Source organism: Cuculus canorus, chromosome 3 (assembly GCF_017976375.1).
Source record: "Cuculus canorus isolate bCucCan1 chromosome 3, bCucCan1.pri, whole genome shotgun sequence".
Classification (NCBI taxonomy): Eukaryota; Metazoa; Chordata; class Aves; order Cuculiformes; family Cuculidae; genus Cuculus; species Cuculus canorus.
Window position 1 is genome coordinate 78,501,339 of NC_071403.1, and position 18,414 is coordinate 78,519,752.

The 18,414-nt window shown below is 38.8% G+C and overlaps 1 protein-coding gene across 2 annotated transcripts in view; it reads left to right on the top strand.

Annotated features, from left to right (window-relative positions):
• VRK2 (VRK serine/threonine kinase 2) overlaps positions 1-18,414 on the top strand; it is a 46,271-nt gene that overhangs the window by 21,106 nt on the left and 6,751 nt on the right. For both annotated transcript variants that reach the window (XM_054062474.1, XM_054062475.1), the window contains 4 exons: positions 1,955-2,087; positions 11,879-11,999; positions 14,402-14,457; positions 16,204-16,385. In XM_054062474.1, coding sequence (XP_053918449.1) covers positions 1,955-2,087; positions 11,879-11,999; positions 14,402-14,457; positions 16,204-16,385 — 492 coding nt within the window. The remainder of the gene's footprint in view (positions 1-1,954; positions 2,088-11,878; positions 12,000-14,401; positions 14,458-16,203; positions 16,386-18,414) is intronic.

Genomic DNA, 18,414 nt, shown 5'->3' on the forward strand with positions numbered 1-18,414 from the left:
ATCACAGTTTGTATAGTCTGTAAGGTGAAAAACATCATCAGTAATCTTAAAAGCCATCACCCTGCAGGAAGTGAGTGCTGCATCCCAGCTTACACGCTCCAGATAAGCATAGATCCTGCAGCAGAAACAGTAAAACCAAGAGACCAGGCATCTCAGGGTTTGAAGCTACCTGGAGCACAAATAGGAATCAGTAGTTCAACGGAACGTGCTACAAAATAATGTATTAAGTTTTCTTGAAGGTTTTTGTTTGCTTTTCCTCTACCAGGAGTGACATAATCAAATTACAAGTAAGTGCCAGAAAAGTTTATTTAGACTTCTAGGTATAACCTATTTTTTAGGTAAAGAGGAAACAAAGCTAAGGTTTGAATAACAAAAAGTTTTTCTTTATTATATAACATGATTTAGTTGAAATGTTCTCTCTATGCCTTCAGATGGTTTAGCTTTTGCCCCAGTGATCAGTTCCATTGGCAATATAATAGCAGTCTGTAGCATTTTAATTTTTTTTTAAGTGAAAGTACCATACTTGGATGTTTATAAAAAAAGCAATTACCTAATGTGAGAACTGGTCAATGGAAAGGAGCAAAGGCCAGGTGGGAGTGTGAAAATGACAGAGTGAGAAAATAACCTGTGGGGTATTGTGGGGTGGACAGATTGTGATTAAATTCCAGCTGTTCTCAACAAGTTACTGCTTGTCAGCTGCGCTGCGGTAATTGACCATGTGCATGTATTAAGTCCACCCCTGTTGGAGAGTAGAACATGTTAGTCTGGACTTTATAGAATGGACTTGTGCCCTTAATCTAAATTATGTGAGTGGCAGAATTGACATGGATGCAGTACTGTGTGCTGTGCCTATAGAGAAATAGAAGTGCAAGAGCCAGATGGCATGTTCAGGTTTGCCTTGACAGGCAGCAGAAGGACAGAAAGTGAAATTCAACTCTCCTGAGCTGTTTTGTTTCCAGCTTCAACTACCATAAAAGTGAGCAAGGCAAAGTTTAAAGTCAGTTAATACTTTCATAGTTAAGTCCCAATAATATCTAAGTGCATCTCCTAGATAGGGCATTTGGAGCTTCCTCTCTCTGGCTATTTAGGTAGCTATAGTGAAGCATCTTAGAGAAAAGAAAAAAAAAAAATCACCTGTGCCAGGATGGAAAGGTAAATGTGGTAGAATGCATGAGCTTGCTGCAGTAACACAGAGTCCAAATATTTTGCTCTAATTTAGCTCCATGGATTTGCTTCAGAGTAACTTAGAGTGAAGTCTGGCTCTGTGTCTTTCTAAAATTTATTACAAACTCAAGAGTGATTTACTAAGATTGCTTTCTGGATTGAGGGGGGCAGTTTGTTTTGCTTTGTTTTATCTTTATATTTAAATAGTTGTTGCCAATACAAAGTTACTGACAGTGACATTCAGAAAGATGAAACTGCAGCCTGGCTAATGCCCAACAGCATCACAGTCCCTGTTAGCACATGAGCCCAGTGTCCAGTCCAGGTCAGGGAACCTGCTGCCCCTTGCTTCCTCTGGCTTTTCAGTTGCACTGCTATTACAATATTGTACACTCTTGGCTGATAGAAAATCTGAACAGGGGTGCATATGTGCCTGTTTAAGAAAGGAGGAGAAGGGGTCCCATAAGCAACGTGAGGATACATAAAAAGGCATATTGCAGTTTATGATGTTGAGATGCCCACCTGGAGAGGAGAGAGCTCAGGAACAAAATAAAAGGACTGAAATTCTGCTCGACACTGAAATAAGATAAGAGTATAGTAGTGGAAGGATTTAAATGGGGAGGGCAGCTGTTATAGCCCCCAGTTGTACATATTTTATCCTGAGGCACCATTTGGTTTAATAAAATTTAGATCTAAGGCTGTCCTTAACCTATCAGTTTCTTAAGACTTAATTATAAAGGTTATACTTTCAAAGGACAAAAGCATTATTCATTTGTCTGTTCATGTCTTCCAGGTTTATCTTGCAGATTATGGACTTTGCTACAGATATTGTCCCAATGGGAACCACAAACAGTATCAGGAAAATCCTAGGAAGGGCCATAATGGGACAATAGAGTTTACCAGCATAGATGCCCATAAGGGAGTAGGTAGGTTTCTTTTTTTTTATTTCAAAGGAGTGATTACAGAATGAGTAATCATGCTCTGTGAGCTGATGTATACAACAGAAACGGTCTTGGGGATTGCTCAGGGTTGATCAGACCCTCATGTGGTGACCTCTTGTACCTGGGAACACTTCTTCAGGGCTGGTGGTTGAAGGGTGGCAGCATGATTAAAACTGAAAGGCTGCTGCATGCGTGGTACTGCAAGGTGGACCAAGACACCCTAAGAAGAGCTTGCTATTAAAATTAATTGGTTCATGTTGGGAGTACTGGTTTATACTTGCTATACTCTGTAGAGGCAGAGGCAATATTTGCTAATGTTGCATTGTCAAGGAAAACTGTCGCCAGTCTGCACTGTCCTTTAGGGAGAGCTGTGTCTGAGTGTCACCATCTGTGTTATGAGAGGATATTTCAAGATGACATTTCTTCTGCAAGGAGAAAAACCTTTTTTGAAGCCATAAAGCGTTAACTTTTTGAAATCTTTTTCCAGTAGCCTTTCATATATCTTACTTATTTAAACTCACTTTGATGGTATTGGAAACACATTTGCAGGTAAATTACATACATAGTCCTTTTATTGGATATTGATTGTACTGCCTTGCATTCCAAGGCAGACTTAATTCAACAATTCCCTAATTAGTTAAAGTCATAACCTATGTCTTGTATTCATTTACCATTAATTAAACCTTAGCTGTTTATTACACTGCAGTCCAAATCCGATAGCAGACCCATAGAGCCATGGAAAAGGGAATGGGAGGTCAATATTGAAAATATATGGTGCAAAGTCCCACTGATGGCTGCGTTGTTCACAATCAATATGGTCAATGCAACACAACTTTCTTAGTTGCTATGTCAGCAAGACAAAAAGTCAATTCTAATGTTATGCTAGTGAAAAAACTGGTGATTATTGAAAAACTTTGACTCTTGCTACAAAACAGGTTTTTTTGTTAACTTTTCTTTCCCCTATCTCCCCCAATCCCTTTTTACCTCCAAGATGTTCTAAAACAAAAAGAATGGTTTTCTGCTGCCAGCTTTGCTAAGATCATAGTCTCACAAGCGATAACTCTAGGAATTTGTGCTTGTTAATAGCTGCTGAACTGTTACCTTAAACTAATACTTTCTAACGAGTTTTAGTTGGCACAAACAACTGTATATTATTGCTTTTTCTATTAAAAGGACCATTGACCATGTAATGTAGAGGTTCTTGATAATTTGCCTGCGCTGTTAAAACCTGCAGTCATTTAACTCTGGTCATTAGGAAAAATGAAATAAGACTGTCAAGTATTTGCTGCTAAGATAATTACACAATTTCACCTGCTAAAAATATTTTGTGGTGTAGAGGGCATCTGTTTCAGACTCTTCTAGCCCTTACAAGCATACAGTGGGTTTTCTGGAGCTTTTGCTGTTTTTCCTGATAGTGTGAGTGATATGGCTGTGTGCTAATATTTGGTGTGGGTGCTATTTGAAGAATAGGTGGAAGCTGGAGTATTTGGGATTTGGCAGTTGAGTAGTTATAGCAGCTAGTCTGTCTGTTGATGGGTGTGTGATTACAGGTCAGATAATTCATTTTATTTGAAAGAGTAAAGAAATTTTACAGACTTGGGTCTTTTGCAGTGGGTGGGTCAGATTACACCCTCAAGAAGCTAAAGCTATGATGGAATTGGTGAAAAGTGGAGGACTACAGAAAACAAAATATTCAAAAAAGATAGCTTGAGGGAGCATACCCGTGTCTTACACTTGAAATTTTTTTGCTTGCTAATAGCTGCAGACAGAAAATCCACAATTTATGATGCTTCTGCCAGAAGAGCCTGCAGAACACAATGTTGGTATCTGGTGTCTTGCAGTGAATCCAGACCATCCACATTGAATGCATCAGCTCTGACCTTGTAACAGCCTGAATGCATTAAGGTCAAATTACCAGAGTTTCTTACTTGCAGCAGGTCTGTCAACATCCCAGGAAGAGTACGCATCTGCACTGACAAGTCCACATGTCAGAACACAGTGGCTGGTTTCCCTTGTCTCATCTGTTGTTGTGAGGTTTAGAGTTGTGGGTATGTTTCCAGCAGTTGGGGCAAAAGGCTTCTTTGCTCGCCAATCTCCTGTATTCCCAACTTGTGACCAAGTCTCAGCAGAGTCCCATGTTACAAGTGTGGTGGAGTGCTCTTCTGAGAAGCGTTTAAAGACTGACTGGTTCACCATTGGCAAATCAGAGCTGTGTAAACAGACTTCATTCTTGTACTACCTGATTTTTCAGGGCAGAATATTTATTTCGATGCTTTTGGAAGACAGTTCCAATTTCTAAATGCTATTTTATGTAAATGACATCCTTTCCAGAGGGCATTTCCTGAGTGTACATAGCAACATAAATACATCTCAAGCCTCAAAACCCCTGAATAGTACCAGTTGCTGTATTGAGCTAGACAAATGAGAACGTTTTGACTTGCTCAGTTTTTATTCATGAAGTACCTGCCTGAAGATTTACAGCGATTTGAGGTACATGCTGAAACTTAAAACAAAATTATGAATTTTTGCTTTCAAAAGTGCCTGTTTGCAATGCTTAAAGCTCATAACCTCCTTGCTTAAAGCCATTAAATTCTGTCGTTGAATCAAGAGATTAATCTAGCTCCGTGCCAAGTTCTATGTGGAGTACATCAGGTGGAGAGGTTATGCAGTCCACTGAGATCCAGAAAGTTTCCTACTACTGGTCACTGCATGGTGACACTTCTGTACAGTAGAATTAGTCCATACTCTTCCGATGGCCTCTAGTAAGGGTTGAGTTGGATCAGCTGTTCCTGTGGCAGCTGATGGCCAGTTGCTGCCTTGGTGTACGCTTATGGTGCTGGTGGCTTTGACTTTGTGCTTGAACTGAGGAGGAATTCTCTTGAGCTGGGAAAGACTGCCCTGCCTCATATCTTAGCTCTTCGGGCTGGTTTTGTCTTTAGTTTTGCACAGCTCTGCCCAGTGGATGTGAGCCCCACAGACTGGCTCTTCCATGATGCAGCACTTCCAGACTTGTTGGGTATTTCCAAGCAGCCCCAGTTACATCCGCTTGTTTGTGTCTAGAGCTCATTTGAACCAAGTCAGGGCCCAAGCTGAGCTTTGCCACAGGATCTGTCCCACACCATCAGCATTCCCCTATTTTGTAGCTGGATCTTACTGCAACCAATATGTGGGTTTTTTTTTTTTTTAATTTAAAATGCTTTTATTTTGATGCAAATTTCGTATGGCATGGCTGCATTGTCAGTTTTAGTGTAGTATTTGACTGTATTCATTGTAATAATTTTTAAAACCGCACTGTATAAACAGCATTACCTTTTTGTTTGTTGATGGATAATTAAAGAGAATTATATCTGCACCCAGTGTACATATAAAAAATTGTTACATAGTTAGTGTTAAAAAGTAATATTTGGATCAATGCCTTGTATGGATTTTTGTGCATTTTCTACTCACTGAGGCATGCAGTCAATACCTAATTTCTCTGGAGATATACTGCGCTTAACATATTGAGTTTTTTTTAAATACTCCAGTCCTGGGCATTGAGTATGTAAGACCAGTTTTAATTTTCTGTCGTTGATGAACATAAGAATATGAAACATCTATGTTGAATTCCCTCCAGCTTATATTTGTGCTTGTCATAGTATTCAAGATAACTACCCTCTTCCTTTTGACAGTGTTTCTCAGTGTCCAATAGCAGTTTTGCCATCCCTCATATTGGGTAGAGGGCCTACCGAAATTTTGTCAGAACTTGTATCTACATCTGAAATAGTAAAAGCTGCTTAAGACAGTAGTGGTGACTTTTGATAAGTTTAAGGATAAGTAGAGTCTCTGATGAAATTTGCCTCAATTAGGGCCCAATAGTTGTCACTTTTTTTGTAGCTCATATATGTGTTTTGTCTGAGCCGGTCCCATTAAGCAAAAGTGTGTTTATTTTTATCTCTTGTGTTGGGGAAGGCAGTTGCAGCTATGTTTGATGCCATATTTTAGCCAGTTCTTTGTGCCCCTCACATTGGGTTATTGCAACATGCACTCCATGAGGTCCACTTGAAATGCTCTTATGGTGTTTTTGTACAGGGCAATACAGGCATTGGGCTGATTGTAGGGAAAGCTTTGCAATTCTTGTTCTTATTTTTCCCCCTAGTCTGACAGAGCTGTTGCTGTTTGATATTAAAAACATAGCTCAATGCCTGTCCATTTTTCCTCTTCTTTTACATGCGTGGATTGATGAGACTATATGCAGGGTTCATTTTCTGCAAGAATATAGACACCTATTCCTGGTAACATATTCTTTCTGAGCCCACATGGCTTCCAGAGAACAGAGGTCTAAATGGCTCTGGATCAAGAGGTTTATTTGGTGTCTGTCCATGTATAGTTAGGAGTCAAAGGGAGCCTGCTGGATTTTTTTGTCAGTCAAATAAATTATTGATTTGCTGCAGTTTGGTATGTGTTTCCCAAAGACTGAGTGTAGGAAAAATTGTAAATCCTAATAATAATAAATCTGAAAAATGGGTGGAACTTCACAATGTGAAATGAATAAAAAGGTGTTTCGGTTTCTGAGTGTTGGATTAGAAAGGCATGCCCAGCAGAAGAGGGAGCCAAGAGGTCATTGTAAGCAGAGGAAGAGTCAGGCTTTAGCAAGGATAAGATTGAATAGGTGCCCATAACCATCTCTGTAAGCTTATTCTGTCCTGCCAAGAATGTCCAGAAGCAGCAAAACCAAGATGATGAGCATCACAACTTTCTAGCACAACTGATGAATGTGGCTGGGAAGTGACCATTTAGTTTTGGCTCTCATTCTTTACACCAAGTATTCAAAAAGTTAGTGAGTCTCACAGCTGCTTGTCAGCCCTTTACCTTTGTGATTTTTTTCTGCCACACAGATGTGAAAGAAGAATAAAACTTCCTGTCCCCACTCTCCTGCCACATGTGGAGGCAAACTTACTGCAAGTTTGCAATCTTTTACTTCCGACCAGGTAGCTGCACCTTTTGCCACCACCATTTTATCTGCCCCCCAGATCTCGTGGTGAAGTTCCCTTGCATCTTCCAACCTTCCCATTAAACAAAGTTCTCCTTACCAAATCAGGACCTTTCAGCACATCCCATTCCACCAGTCTTGATGATTATTCACTCTGTGTCCATTTTTAGAGGAGAATCCTGCTGCTGGTTGCACTACTCTATTTTGGATGCAGCAGAGCAAGTGTGAAAATGAGGAGGCTCCGCAGTTAGATCCTGGCAGTCAGTGAACAAGTGTAACTGTTTGGAGGTTTGCCGTGCGTGTGTCTGCATATCAGGCTGTTGTGATTGTCCAGGACAGCTCTGCTATTTTGAAGGGGTTTGAGGATCACAGCTTGGGAACTTCTGGCCTGCAAGACCTGCTGGAGCACGGTGTGCTCACGAGCTTGGCCACAGCAGGGCAGCAGCAGTAGTATTGCTGCTTTTGTGGGTCTTTGAAGTGAGTTATCCAACTATCGTGGTTGGACTGCATCCCGTGGCTGACGGGACAGTGCTGATGTATGGGTTCATTGCCAGTGTTTATGCTGCCTTTGTGAGCTGATACTGTCAGCATGGCACCGCTTTGACCACCCAAGGCGAGGTCAGTGCTGGGGAGTCAAGGTTGATTCCTCTCTGTGAACAGCTGCAGGAACTCCTGCCAGCTGTGCAGTTTGTGCTGTGCTGATCAGCCGTATGACCAATTAAGTGTATAGCTGTAGGATCCATGTTTAGAAGAGAGACCATAGCTGGCAGAGGAAAAGTTGCCATGTCCCAGACTGAGTTCTGTGGTAGAGTTGTGGTCCTGTTGTGGTGACACCATGTTTGCACTGGGTTTGTTTTTCCTTTTCATCACTCTGTGTTGGTGGCTGTTGTCAGTGAGTGCTTCAGCAATGTGCCAAGCTAACACTGCAGAACTGTAGAGGAAAGGAGGAGAGCTTGTTCCTGGCCCCTGCTGGTGGTTGCCCTGCCTGAGGCTGGATAACTCCAAGTAATAAAATTTATCACCATTTTAAAATTCAACTATATTCATCCAAGCTTTTCCCTGTAGCTGCCTATTCTATTCAGTTTGTCGCTATCCTGCTGCAGTGGACTCCTCAGACTGACCAGTACCTTGGGGAAGCAATACTTCATTTTTAGCTTTTCTGATCTTTTCCTTTCTCTTGCCCCTAATATAGGCACCATTTTTTGACAAGTTTTGTATTTGTCTGTTTTTTTAAAAAATCAACCTTGACTTAAAATTTGTTATTACTTTTAGTTCATTTATTAAAACATTGTGATGATACATTTTTAGCATAATTATGTTTCTCCATGGTCATGTTAACAATCTTTCCTTTACAGGCTTTTGGATTAATGGATATGATCTGAGTTATATTTGTTTGTGAATTAACATGTATTTGTATCCTGTAATGCCAGTGAGAATTGGAGGTTCCACTGAATGTAGTTGCAACATGAACAACTAAAATGAGCATTTTTATGAAAACTTTTCAATCAAAAAAACCACTAATAGTGAAATTATAATGTAGAAGTAATATTAAGTAATGTAAAAGTAAAAAAGTTAAAAAAAACAGAATAATATTTTGTGTGTCACTCGTTAGTTTCCTAGATCTTACAAAAGGCTTGAGAAACTTAGCTTAATAAGGGCCATAGTGGAAAGCTCCTGTTTGTATGTAAGTTTCAGATGACTTCATGGGAGCAGTGTAGTTTTGAGAGCGTAATGTAGCTGGTGTGATATCACTTATGATCTGTTTTGAAATAGTAATCTAAATATAAATTAGGACTCAGATAACTGCCAAAACAGAGATACATAATATATTATCTTCTCGAGGTGAATTGCGTCAGGTATGTTATTCTGAGTTATTGTTGAACCCTGTGCCTGTAAGTTGAGTATATGTTTGTGGTATATATAAAACTTGTCATGGCCTGACTCTGATTTCATTGACGTGGTTGTTAATTCATTAACTTCAGTGGAGTTGTTCCTGATTTATCTTGGTGTAGGAGTAAGGACAGAACCAGGCCTTAAATCTTTAAATTAAAAAATTAATCTATAAAAATATTATGAAATAAAATATGACCAACATGTTCCCATTAAGTAGTATTTTATATGAGACTAAAATAATAACAAAAATCCTGGTTAAGGGAAAAGCAGAAATCAAATACTTATTAAAAAAAAAAGGAAAAACCCCAAGTTTTAGTCTACGGGGAAGTAAGAGAATTTGATTGAAATAAGTACTATTTTGAATATATGCAACAGTGACAAGATATCAGGCAGAATCTTTATGTTTGACTGGCTGTCACATTTAAAACGAAGTCAGATTGAATTAGCTCAGTTGATGTTTATCAAGAATTCTTACAATCTCCTATTGTATTAGCAGGTTTATTGTTTCAAGTAAACATACAGTTGAAATGTATGTAGTAGTGCTTTATTTGGATTTAAAAATCTAATTATTCCATTGTTCAGAGATAATATTAATTCATTAAAGATTGATTAGTTGGATACTTTCTTATAAGAATCTAAATTATTTAAAAAGTTGAGGAAGATAGCATCTCTAATACTGAGCTGACAAAGGAGCAGAGAGAAAGAGTAAGCTAGCGCAGTCAGGTAATCAAATGCTGACATTTTCATGTGGTTCTATGAAAAACACATGTAAATGTCTTTATGTAGTAACACTCACAGCGACTTGGGAGATATGGGAGTTTACCATCTCTCTGTAAAGCTTTTCTCCTTTTATTTTTCAGTGATGTATGGCTTAGTTACATGTACCTTTTTTTTCCCTTAACTGACTCCTATGGCTTTAGGGAAGTATTAGTTAAGTCTTACTTGCACAAATCTCCCCATTTGTGATGGCTTTGCCCTGGTGTTAGTCAGGAAATGGGTGGAAGAGCTGCGTGCAAGTGAGAAGGCAATTAGTCATGACAAAATTGTTAACTGTGAAGTAAACTTTACTCCCTGGGGACTGTTTTTTTCAGAAAATGAGTTATCTTAGGCTTGCTTCTGAAATCTAATTGACTTATTCTTTACAGATTCATATCAATTAGTCCTTCCATGGAAAAAAGTGGTCCATTGTCATTTTGACAGTTTTTCTCAGGCAGCCACTTTCTGTAGCCCATCTCACACAAACAGGTGACAAAAAAGCCTTGTGTGAAAGATGGGGGATCTGCAATCAAAAATGCTGGTTTATATGGTTATAATATGGAATTGCCATAATGGTAAAAGGAGTTGTGAAAACGTGTATGAATGGAATTGTTTCACGATTAACAGGAGATTTATGGCTGAAGAAATCACTACAGAACAGCAAGTGGTAGAGATTGTGTTTTTTTCTAATACGAGAGCCAAGTCTCGTATTAGGACATTGCTGAATCTGGTGCAGAAAATAAATGACGCCCAAGGGACAGTGTAGCATTCTGTTAGATTGAAGGGCCTTTAATAATCCCGTAGTCTAATAGCAGTTAAAGTAGAGAATGCATAAAACTAATCTGCTTTTAAAATAATGTGTGTACGGTAACAAGGAACAGTTATCGCGTGTTGGCACTGTAGCTTTCAGCAGATGACTTTTTAAATTAAAAGATAAGTTTGCTGAGTGACTTTCTGGAATTTATTTAATGAAAGCCCATAAAATATGATATCTGTTTACAGCTGGATTAACAGCACTATGCTCAACTACTAGTCTTTATGCTAGACAAAGTACTGAACAAATCCAAAATCTTTCATTCCTGGAAAGTTCAAATGCATTTTGGAAAAGCATAAATTTAACTCCTACATCTGTCTGTCTTTAATCATGATTAAGAGTTTCAGGTTTCGCAGATTTCGTGTGGTCTTAAATTACAGACTATAGGCTGCAAGTATAATGTGTACAAAGAATATTGTAGCAGTTCTGCATATGCATTTTTTTCAAGTTTGATTTCCTCTGAATAGCAGGAAGCGATAACAATTATATTACTATTGCACTTTTTTTCCCTCGTTTCTCTTGGAAAATAATCTATAGATTAACTTCAGTTACCTGTTTTTTCTGCATAGATGATGTTTGGGGATGTGGTTCATTTTTGATTGAATTATATCTTGAGTATCTGTACTCTGTAGTTAATGTTTCTGGTTTGGGCATCCAGGGTGAGACTAAGTTGTTCCTGAAATAACTTTCTTTTTGGCAGCAGTCATGGGAAGTTTACACAGGGCTTGCTGAACAGCTACTGTATTTTAGCTTGGGCTACAACTCTCTAAACAAACGGTTCATGGTACCTGTAAGCAGGCAACTTTGCTGTGTAAGTGTACACTAGATGGCAGTTTTGTCATATCTTCCAAGTTCAAATAGCTCTGTAGGAGAACAGGAAAGGCCATCAGTGTTTAGTCTGCACTCACAGGGTCCCTGCATGACCAATGTGGACCCCATGGACTTCCTGGAACATGTGTTAGCAATTTAGCAGCAGACATTTATTTCTTTGTTTTACTGCTTGGCTCTTTGAGAAAGTGTTGGTACTCAGTTATGGGCTGTCTGGATCATGTCAGAGGCCATGGGGATCAAGTCCATGTGACAGGCCAGACTGAGGAAGGATGAAGTTGGAGGAGGTGAGGAAACTGACCCTTACTTCAACAGTAACAAGTCACTGCCTGTCTGTGGACCATGGCCAAATGCCTGGACGTTTTAGCTCTATTACAGCTGAATAAACAAAACACTTTGCCTGTTTGACTTCTTCATATTTCATCAGCACTAGTTCAATCAATGTATTTTCTGTTTCCTAAAAAGAGGTTCTTACTCTTAATCTTCTCCCCCCCCCTTTCCTTCCCCACATTTTAGCTCCATCCAGACGAGGCGACCTTGAAATCCTTGGCTACTGCATGCTGCAATGGTTATGTGGGAAGCTACCCTGGGAACAGAACCTGAAGGACCCTGTAGCTGTCCAGATTGCAAAAACAAAGTAAGAATAAAACAACACATACATATACGTGTGCACACCACCCTAGAACCCTGCAGCATCCGTATGACTTGACAAAACAGGTCTGAAAAGATAGCTCTACATCCTGTAGAACAGCAGCTCACAAGAAAGCTAAAACAATTTTCCTTAATTGAGAGATGTTAGAAGCATTTGAAAATGAACTCCTTGTGCATGTATACCCTCTTCCATACATTCATGTACATACTACTGTAGAGATATGATAAATTAAAATGCACAGCACACTGTTGTTTTGTCTGCTGTGTATTTTTTTTAACACGCTCTTTTAAAGAAAAGATAGATGAATTAGTGTGGGCCTTATTGCCCATACAGAAGGTTGTTGTGTTTCCATCAACTTCATGGGTGCTTTGCAGAGACTATAGAACAACAGTCTCTTGGAAGTTTTCCACATGTGCATTCAATTTATTTTATTTGGTGTATGATACTACTTTTCAGATCTTTTTATGCAGGGTTTTAGTCTTATATAAGCCTACTGCCGTTACAAACAATTAAATACCAAAATACTAAGGAGCTTGATTAAAATCTTTCCTTTTTCCCAGCATGACTCATTTAGAGCTTACTAAAGCAACAGAGTGTATTAATGTTTTCTTTCTCTGCTTTCACAGTTGGGACTTGAGAGAGTTAATTGCATGTGGTACAGTTTAGCCTGTAGAAGGCTGTACAGAAGAGTAGTTACTCATAAGTGTAACATGCCAATTGGAGAAGGCAGCAAACTTTTAAGTAGGGCAAGTCACAACAAAGGTACACAATAGGGATAGCTGATCCACAGAAATCAATCTGCAAATTCAGTGTGGCATCGGCTCTCAACAGAGAAAAAGGTTAGCCTGCAGACTGTGGATAATACAGATTGCATCTGTAAATGTTGACATCGTATGTTATGTTTAATATTTCTCCTTTGGAAGTTCTGATCATTACACAGCCTCCTGCAAGGTAACACTTATACAATTCAATGTTAAATCAATTTAATCAATCAAGCTGCTTCACTATTTCTTCCCTTGCTGTTAACCCTTAGATTGCTAGGAATTTTCAGGATGACAAGCAAACAGATGCTTAGAGGAAGCACACAGAAAATGGTACAGATACTGTTTATAAGAAATATCTAATTAGTCTATTGAATTATGTTCCTGGTATGAAGCATCTTGCCCAGGTCATCCCTTGTAATTTATCTTAATTTTCAGTGCCTATACTGTTTTGAAGGACCATAAACAGATATCTGGATATATGTGTGTATTCAGTTGCTTGTAAGTACGTTACCAGCACAGTCGAATCCCTCCTGAGCATGCCAGTCCTTTGCTGTGGAGTCTGTGTGATGGTGAAGAAGAAGGGGCTGGGGCTGGGCCTGTGCCTCTGGGCTGGTGTATTTCAATTTAGAAATGTTCATGCCACGCTATAATTAGAAGACAGGCTCCGTTTGAATTAGAATTCAAGCTAGATTATAGGAAAATATTTGTTTAAATGTTTCATCTCCCCAAAATTAAAGCCTGTATTTCTGATATTAAAAAACAGATTAATGAGTGGAAGGTTATTAGCCTTTGTACTCTGACTTTATCCACTTGAGAATATATCCGTTTACTGACTGATGGACCTTTATGACTCTTTTAAACAAACAAACAAAAGGAGATCGCTTAACAGTATTAACAGATAGACAGAATTAACAGATTTAACTTACTGAGGGCAAGGGGGCTTTTGTAGCTGCAGATTCCTACAGATGCTAGGAGATCATCCTGGTTCATGCATGTGCAAAGATGAGAGCTACTGTTATTTCATCCAGTTTTAAGGTACAATTGATCCTGAGGTTTATAGTCCTTTGCTGTTTCTGAATGGATGGCAAGTGCATCTGTGGCCCTGTCCTTCAGTTTATGAAGTGCATGGGACTTAAGGTTGTTTAACCTCCCTTTCCCATTTTGTCCCTGCTCTGCCTGCTTGCAATTTTGATAGTTGTCACCCAGCTGCCTGTGAGCTACATGGCATAAAGAACCTGATGCTAAATAACTAATAGGCAGACCAGAACTGCTTCTTAAATTCTGAAATATAAATATTAATTATTAAGATGAACTCAAACCAGGATGTTTTATCTCAAAGGATTTCTTTTTCTTCCTAGAAAGCTTAAAACATCTGCAAAGAAAAACTTAATGTTAAAATGCAGTCTTAGCTGTAAGCCTGATCTTGCTGAAATCGGCTGTCTCCAAAGAGTTAAAACCATAGCTAGTAAGAGGAGATTTTGTTTTAAAAGCAGTACTGTGAATCATTAGCTATCCCGGAGGTCCATTCCCTTTGGAACCGAGACTTGCTGTCTTCCTAAATCCCAAATGAAAAATCACCTGCTCCAAAACCACATAAAATTGTTTCACTTCATGTTGTTTCAGACTTATGGATGAGCTCCCAGATTCAGTGATGGAATGGGATTCTTCTGGAAACAGCTGTAAGTGTGCTTGCACTATGTACCATATAGCTCTTTATCTTGTTACAAAATATACCTAAATGTCTTACTCTGTTTAGGGGAAGCAGAAGATAAGTAAAAGCAGCACAAATTTAACAAAGTCTTCAGTTTAAAATCTTAAAAACATACTGCTGAGTTTTGCGCCTTAAAGGTAGCTGCCTTCACCAGGCCTGAGTCCATGCGCTGTTACTGGACTCTGGTCTTAGGGCAAAATCATGGCATGCGAGTGGAAATCACCCTTGAATCAACCCCTTGAAATCAAGGCTGCATGAACTCCTTTTGTATGTACCTATCCAACAGAAGAGTTCAGGCTGCAATATCTGTATTTAGCTGATAACACAGTAGCTATGTAATACTTGTTGTTATAGATTATATGTCACACTCATTAATTCAGGGTGCAATTTAATTGAATCAGTCTTTTTTACTTCAGTGGAACTGAATCAGGCCCTTCATGTACAAGCTTATTCTATTTTAAGCATTCTTGGCTCAAAGGCTTGTTTACAGCAAGAGCAGAAGTTAAGTTTCTGGATGCTGTGGAATGCCAGTCACTCTGCAGTAAATGACTCTATGCTTACTGATACAGGATACGTAATGCTTTTATTGCAGGAACGCTTTTTATGCTGCTTTCCTGTGTTATCCCATAAACACAGACTAAGTACACGATACAGACATTGAGGGCTAAGTTTTCAGCCCTGGTGTGTGGTAGTACAAAAATCTTGATCGGTCTCATCTGTGATGTATCCTATAGAGGGACATAAGGGATCCCAGCAATTTGTAATCCAAGGTATTAGGAAGCAGTGACTATCTTAGAAACAGGAGTAGCTGTTAGTATGGAGATAGAAAGCAACTGTCCACAAGAGGTATATTGCTTAGTATTCAGAGTTTGAAAAAGCACATGATGGACGGTTTGTCTTGTCATCTATTTCTTCCTTCACTGAAATACTAAAGTAACCCACGGAAAATGTTAGACTTCTTTCAAAGGTTAGTATCTATTTTTCATTTATTCACTTATTTTCATAGTGTTTCTGTATTGGAATTATTACACAAAATACATTCCTGATGTGTATACATATTTAATAAATCTTTACTTTGGGGGTTTTACCAGATGCTAATATCTGGTGTAGTACTTCAGTTTTAGGATGCACGTGGGTCTTTAACTGAAAGAAAAGTGTAATCCCCCGCATATGTTTTTCCTAATGCCATTGGTTCATTCAGTGGTTTCCCTGCTTCTAGAACCATTTGATAATAGACTGTTTTAGGATGTAATCTCAAAAATAATATTTGTCCAAGTGTTAGAAATAAAAAAAATGTTTTTTCTAAAGCATTCGAAGGATAATATCTATGCAGATTAAAGTAGTGTTGTTGAGAGTAGTTAACATTAAAAGGACTATTATGATCTATCAAATATAAAATACACTTCCACAGAACTGTCAATATTTGTCAATAAAGTGTTTTGATTAGTTTTTATACGTGGATAGCTTTCAGTACTATACAAATTAGTGCATGTGTATAACAAGACAGCACTTAAGGGTCAGCTTGTTTATTCAAGTCTGTCTTGTCTCAAAAAGACAAGGTATTTATTGTCAGTTCTGTGTTCTGAGTGAGTCTTCAGCTGAAATTGTGTCGTCTTGTTTGGCAACTTAGAATTAGCATGCATTTTGGAATAAAATACTTTGTGAAGTTCTAGGTCTACACCAAGTGAAACTTGCATTAAAATATACTCCACAGGTGAAATATCCAGATTTTTGGCATGTGTTTATGGCTTAGCTTATGATGAGAAGCCGAAGTATCAAGTGCTCAAGAAAATCCTGCTTGATGGACTAGGGTCCAGTGGAACTCGCTACGATGGTCCTCTGGAATTTTCCACTGCAGCATGCACACGAAATCACCGTACTGACCAAGTGTCAAAAGTAAGAAAGAAAGTGTGGGATTATTTCTGACGTCTCCTGCTTGATTGTTGCCTTTTCTTTTGTAGAAGAGTCTCAAAATGATACTGACACAGCAGTTCTTTTGCCTTAAATATAACGTGTTTGTTAATTCCTGTTTCCCCTGGCTTTGCTAAAAAGCGGGATGTCAACCCTTAAGTAGGAAGAACTGTCATGAGTCCTTTTGACCTGCAGCCTCTCACTTCAAAGCAGGAGGTCTGTGGAGAATGATTTACTTTCAGGATAATGGGGAAGTCAAGGACTTTGTTCACTAACATCTTGAAGACAAGCCTGAATGCCAGTTTTTTCCTTCGTTCCAGATTAAAAGCAAAGTTACTTCTATTAGTGAAAGCATTTAATTCATTTTCTCACTTTCAAACTGTTCTTTGTCATTTGCCTTTATACTCCTGCAGCCACTGATGTGGAGGAGGTATTACTCGGGGATTTAAATCTGTTATTGGTACGCAGCGCTATGGGATGCACTAATGCAGAATTTTAAAGCTGACGGGTATCACATTAGGTTTTCCTTTTGTACTTTTAAGTTTGAAACTATACAGTTAATAAAACTATGTTTTAATAAGTGGAGATGAAAAGGTAATTAGCAATCTTACTGGGCTTGCTGTGAAATGTCAGTCCTATCATACCTCTGCCTCCAAACTCCCCGTAAGCAAAAGCCCTGTTTCTGTCTCCAGTGCCTGTGCAATAAGGCAGGGTCAGGGTACTGTTAATTTTTAATATTTTTGGTGAACTTTGGACCATCATAAGTGTACATGAGCCAAGAATGCAGGATGCAAAATAATGTGACTGATAGGCTGCTAGATGAATGGTGATTCAAGTATCGGTGCACAGATGGTTCTGATTTGCTGAGTTTTGTAGCTGCTGCAACTGAAGACATAAAATATCCTTCTAGTCATAAATTAGCTCTTTGGAAGCAAAACCTTGGCACCAGAGCTTTACAACCTTCAATTAGTAGGGAAAGAAGTATTTGAATGACTGTGGTATTGACATCTGTAGGCCTGCATAGTAATCATTCCTAATAGAAGAGAATATCTGTTTGAGGGGGTTTTGCATGGCTAATTAACCACCAGTGAGAATATGTAATTTTTTCATGATCTCCTGATTGTCACCTTTCTCTCATGATACAATTACATTTTATTGTAGCAAGTGCCTCACAAACCAATTGTCATCACTATTTACGTGTTATGGAAGGCAGAACAAAAGTTCATGTTTAATAAAAAGGCACCAAGTTTTGATCTTGGTAATTACAGGTACTTATTTTAGTGATTTCATTGACTTTTCTGGTTTTAGTACTTATTATTTTCTTTAAACAAAACCAGAAGTTATTTCAGAGACGGTATTTGTCTTCCTGTGATGGTGACCATCTCATCCTCACTAATTTGAGAAGCTTTTTTTAAAGTTTGTACTGTTTTCTGAACTTTATTAAAAAATCAGGTGACTGTTAACTGATCTCCAGCTGATCTGGTTGGATCTCTGCTTCACAAGCGTCTTTGATTTCTTAGAGTCAGATATTGAATAGGAAATCTCTTTTCTCCTTATTGCCTGGCCTAAGACTTTGTGCTGCACTGGCATAAAAGATGATCCTGAACTTCCTGGCTGTAAAAGCTGCTGTAGCACAGCCTCGAGTTCACAACCCCACTGAAAAATCCATGAATGAGGAGTGTCAGTTATCACCACTCTTGTGCTGTAGGACTAAGCAGAATTGGTTTTGATGGCCAAGAACAAGATCAGAGAGCGAGCATGTCTGCATATTACTAAATTCTGGCACCTGCCGTCACTTCTTCAGGGAAATTTTTAACATTGAGTATCTTGTTTCTTGGAACAGTAAGAACACTAGTGCTGCCCCAGTGATCACCTGTGCTTTGCTGAGGTGTGTTCCTTCAGCCAGTTCTGCTGCTTCCACGCACAAGTTTCCTGCAACATCCTCTGCAAAACAGCTGCAGAAAGGAAATTTCCAGGGCTATTCAAAGGACTTAAGGTGCACTTGAATACAAGT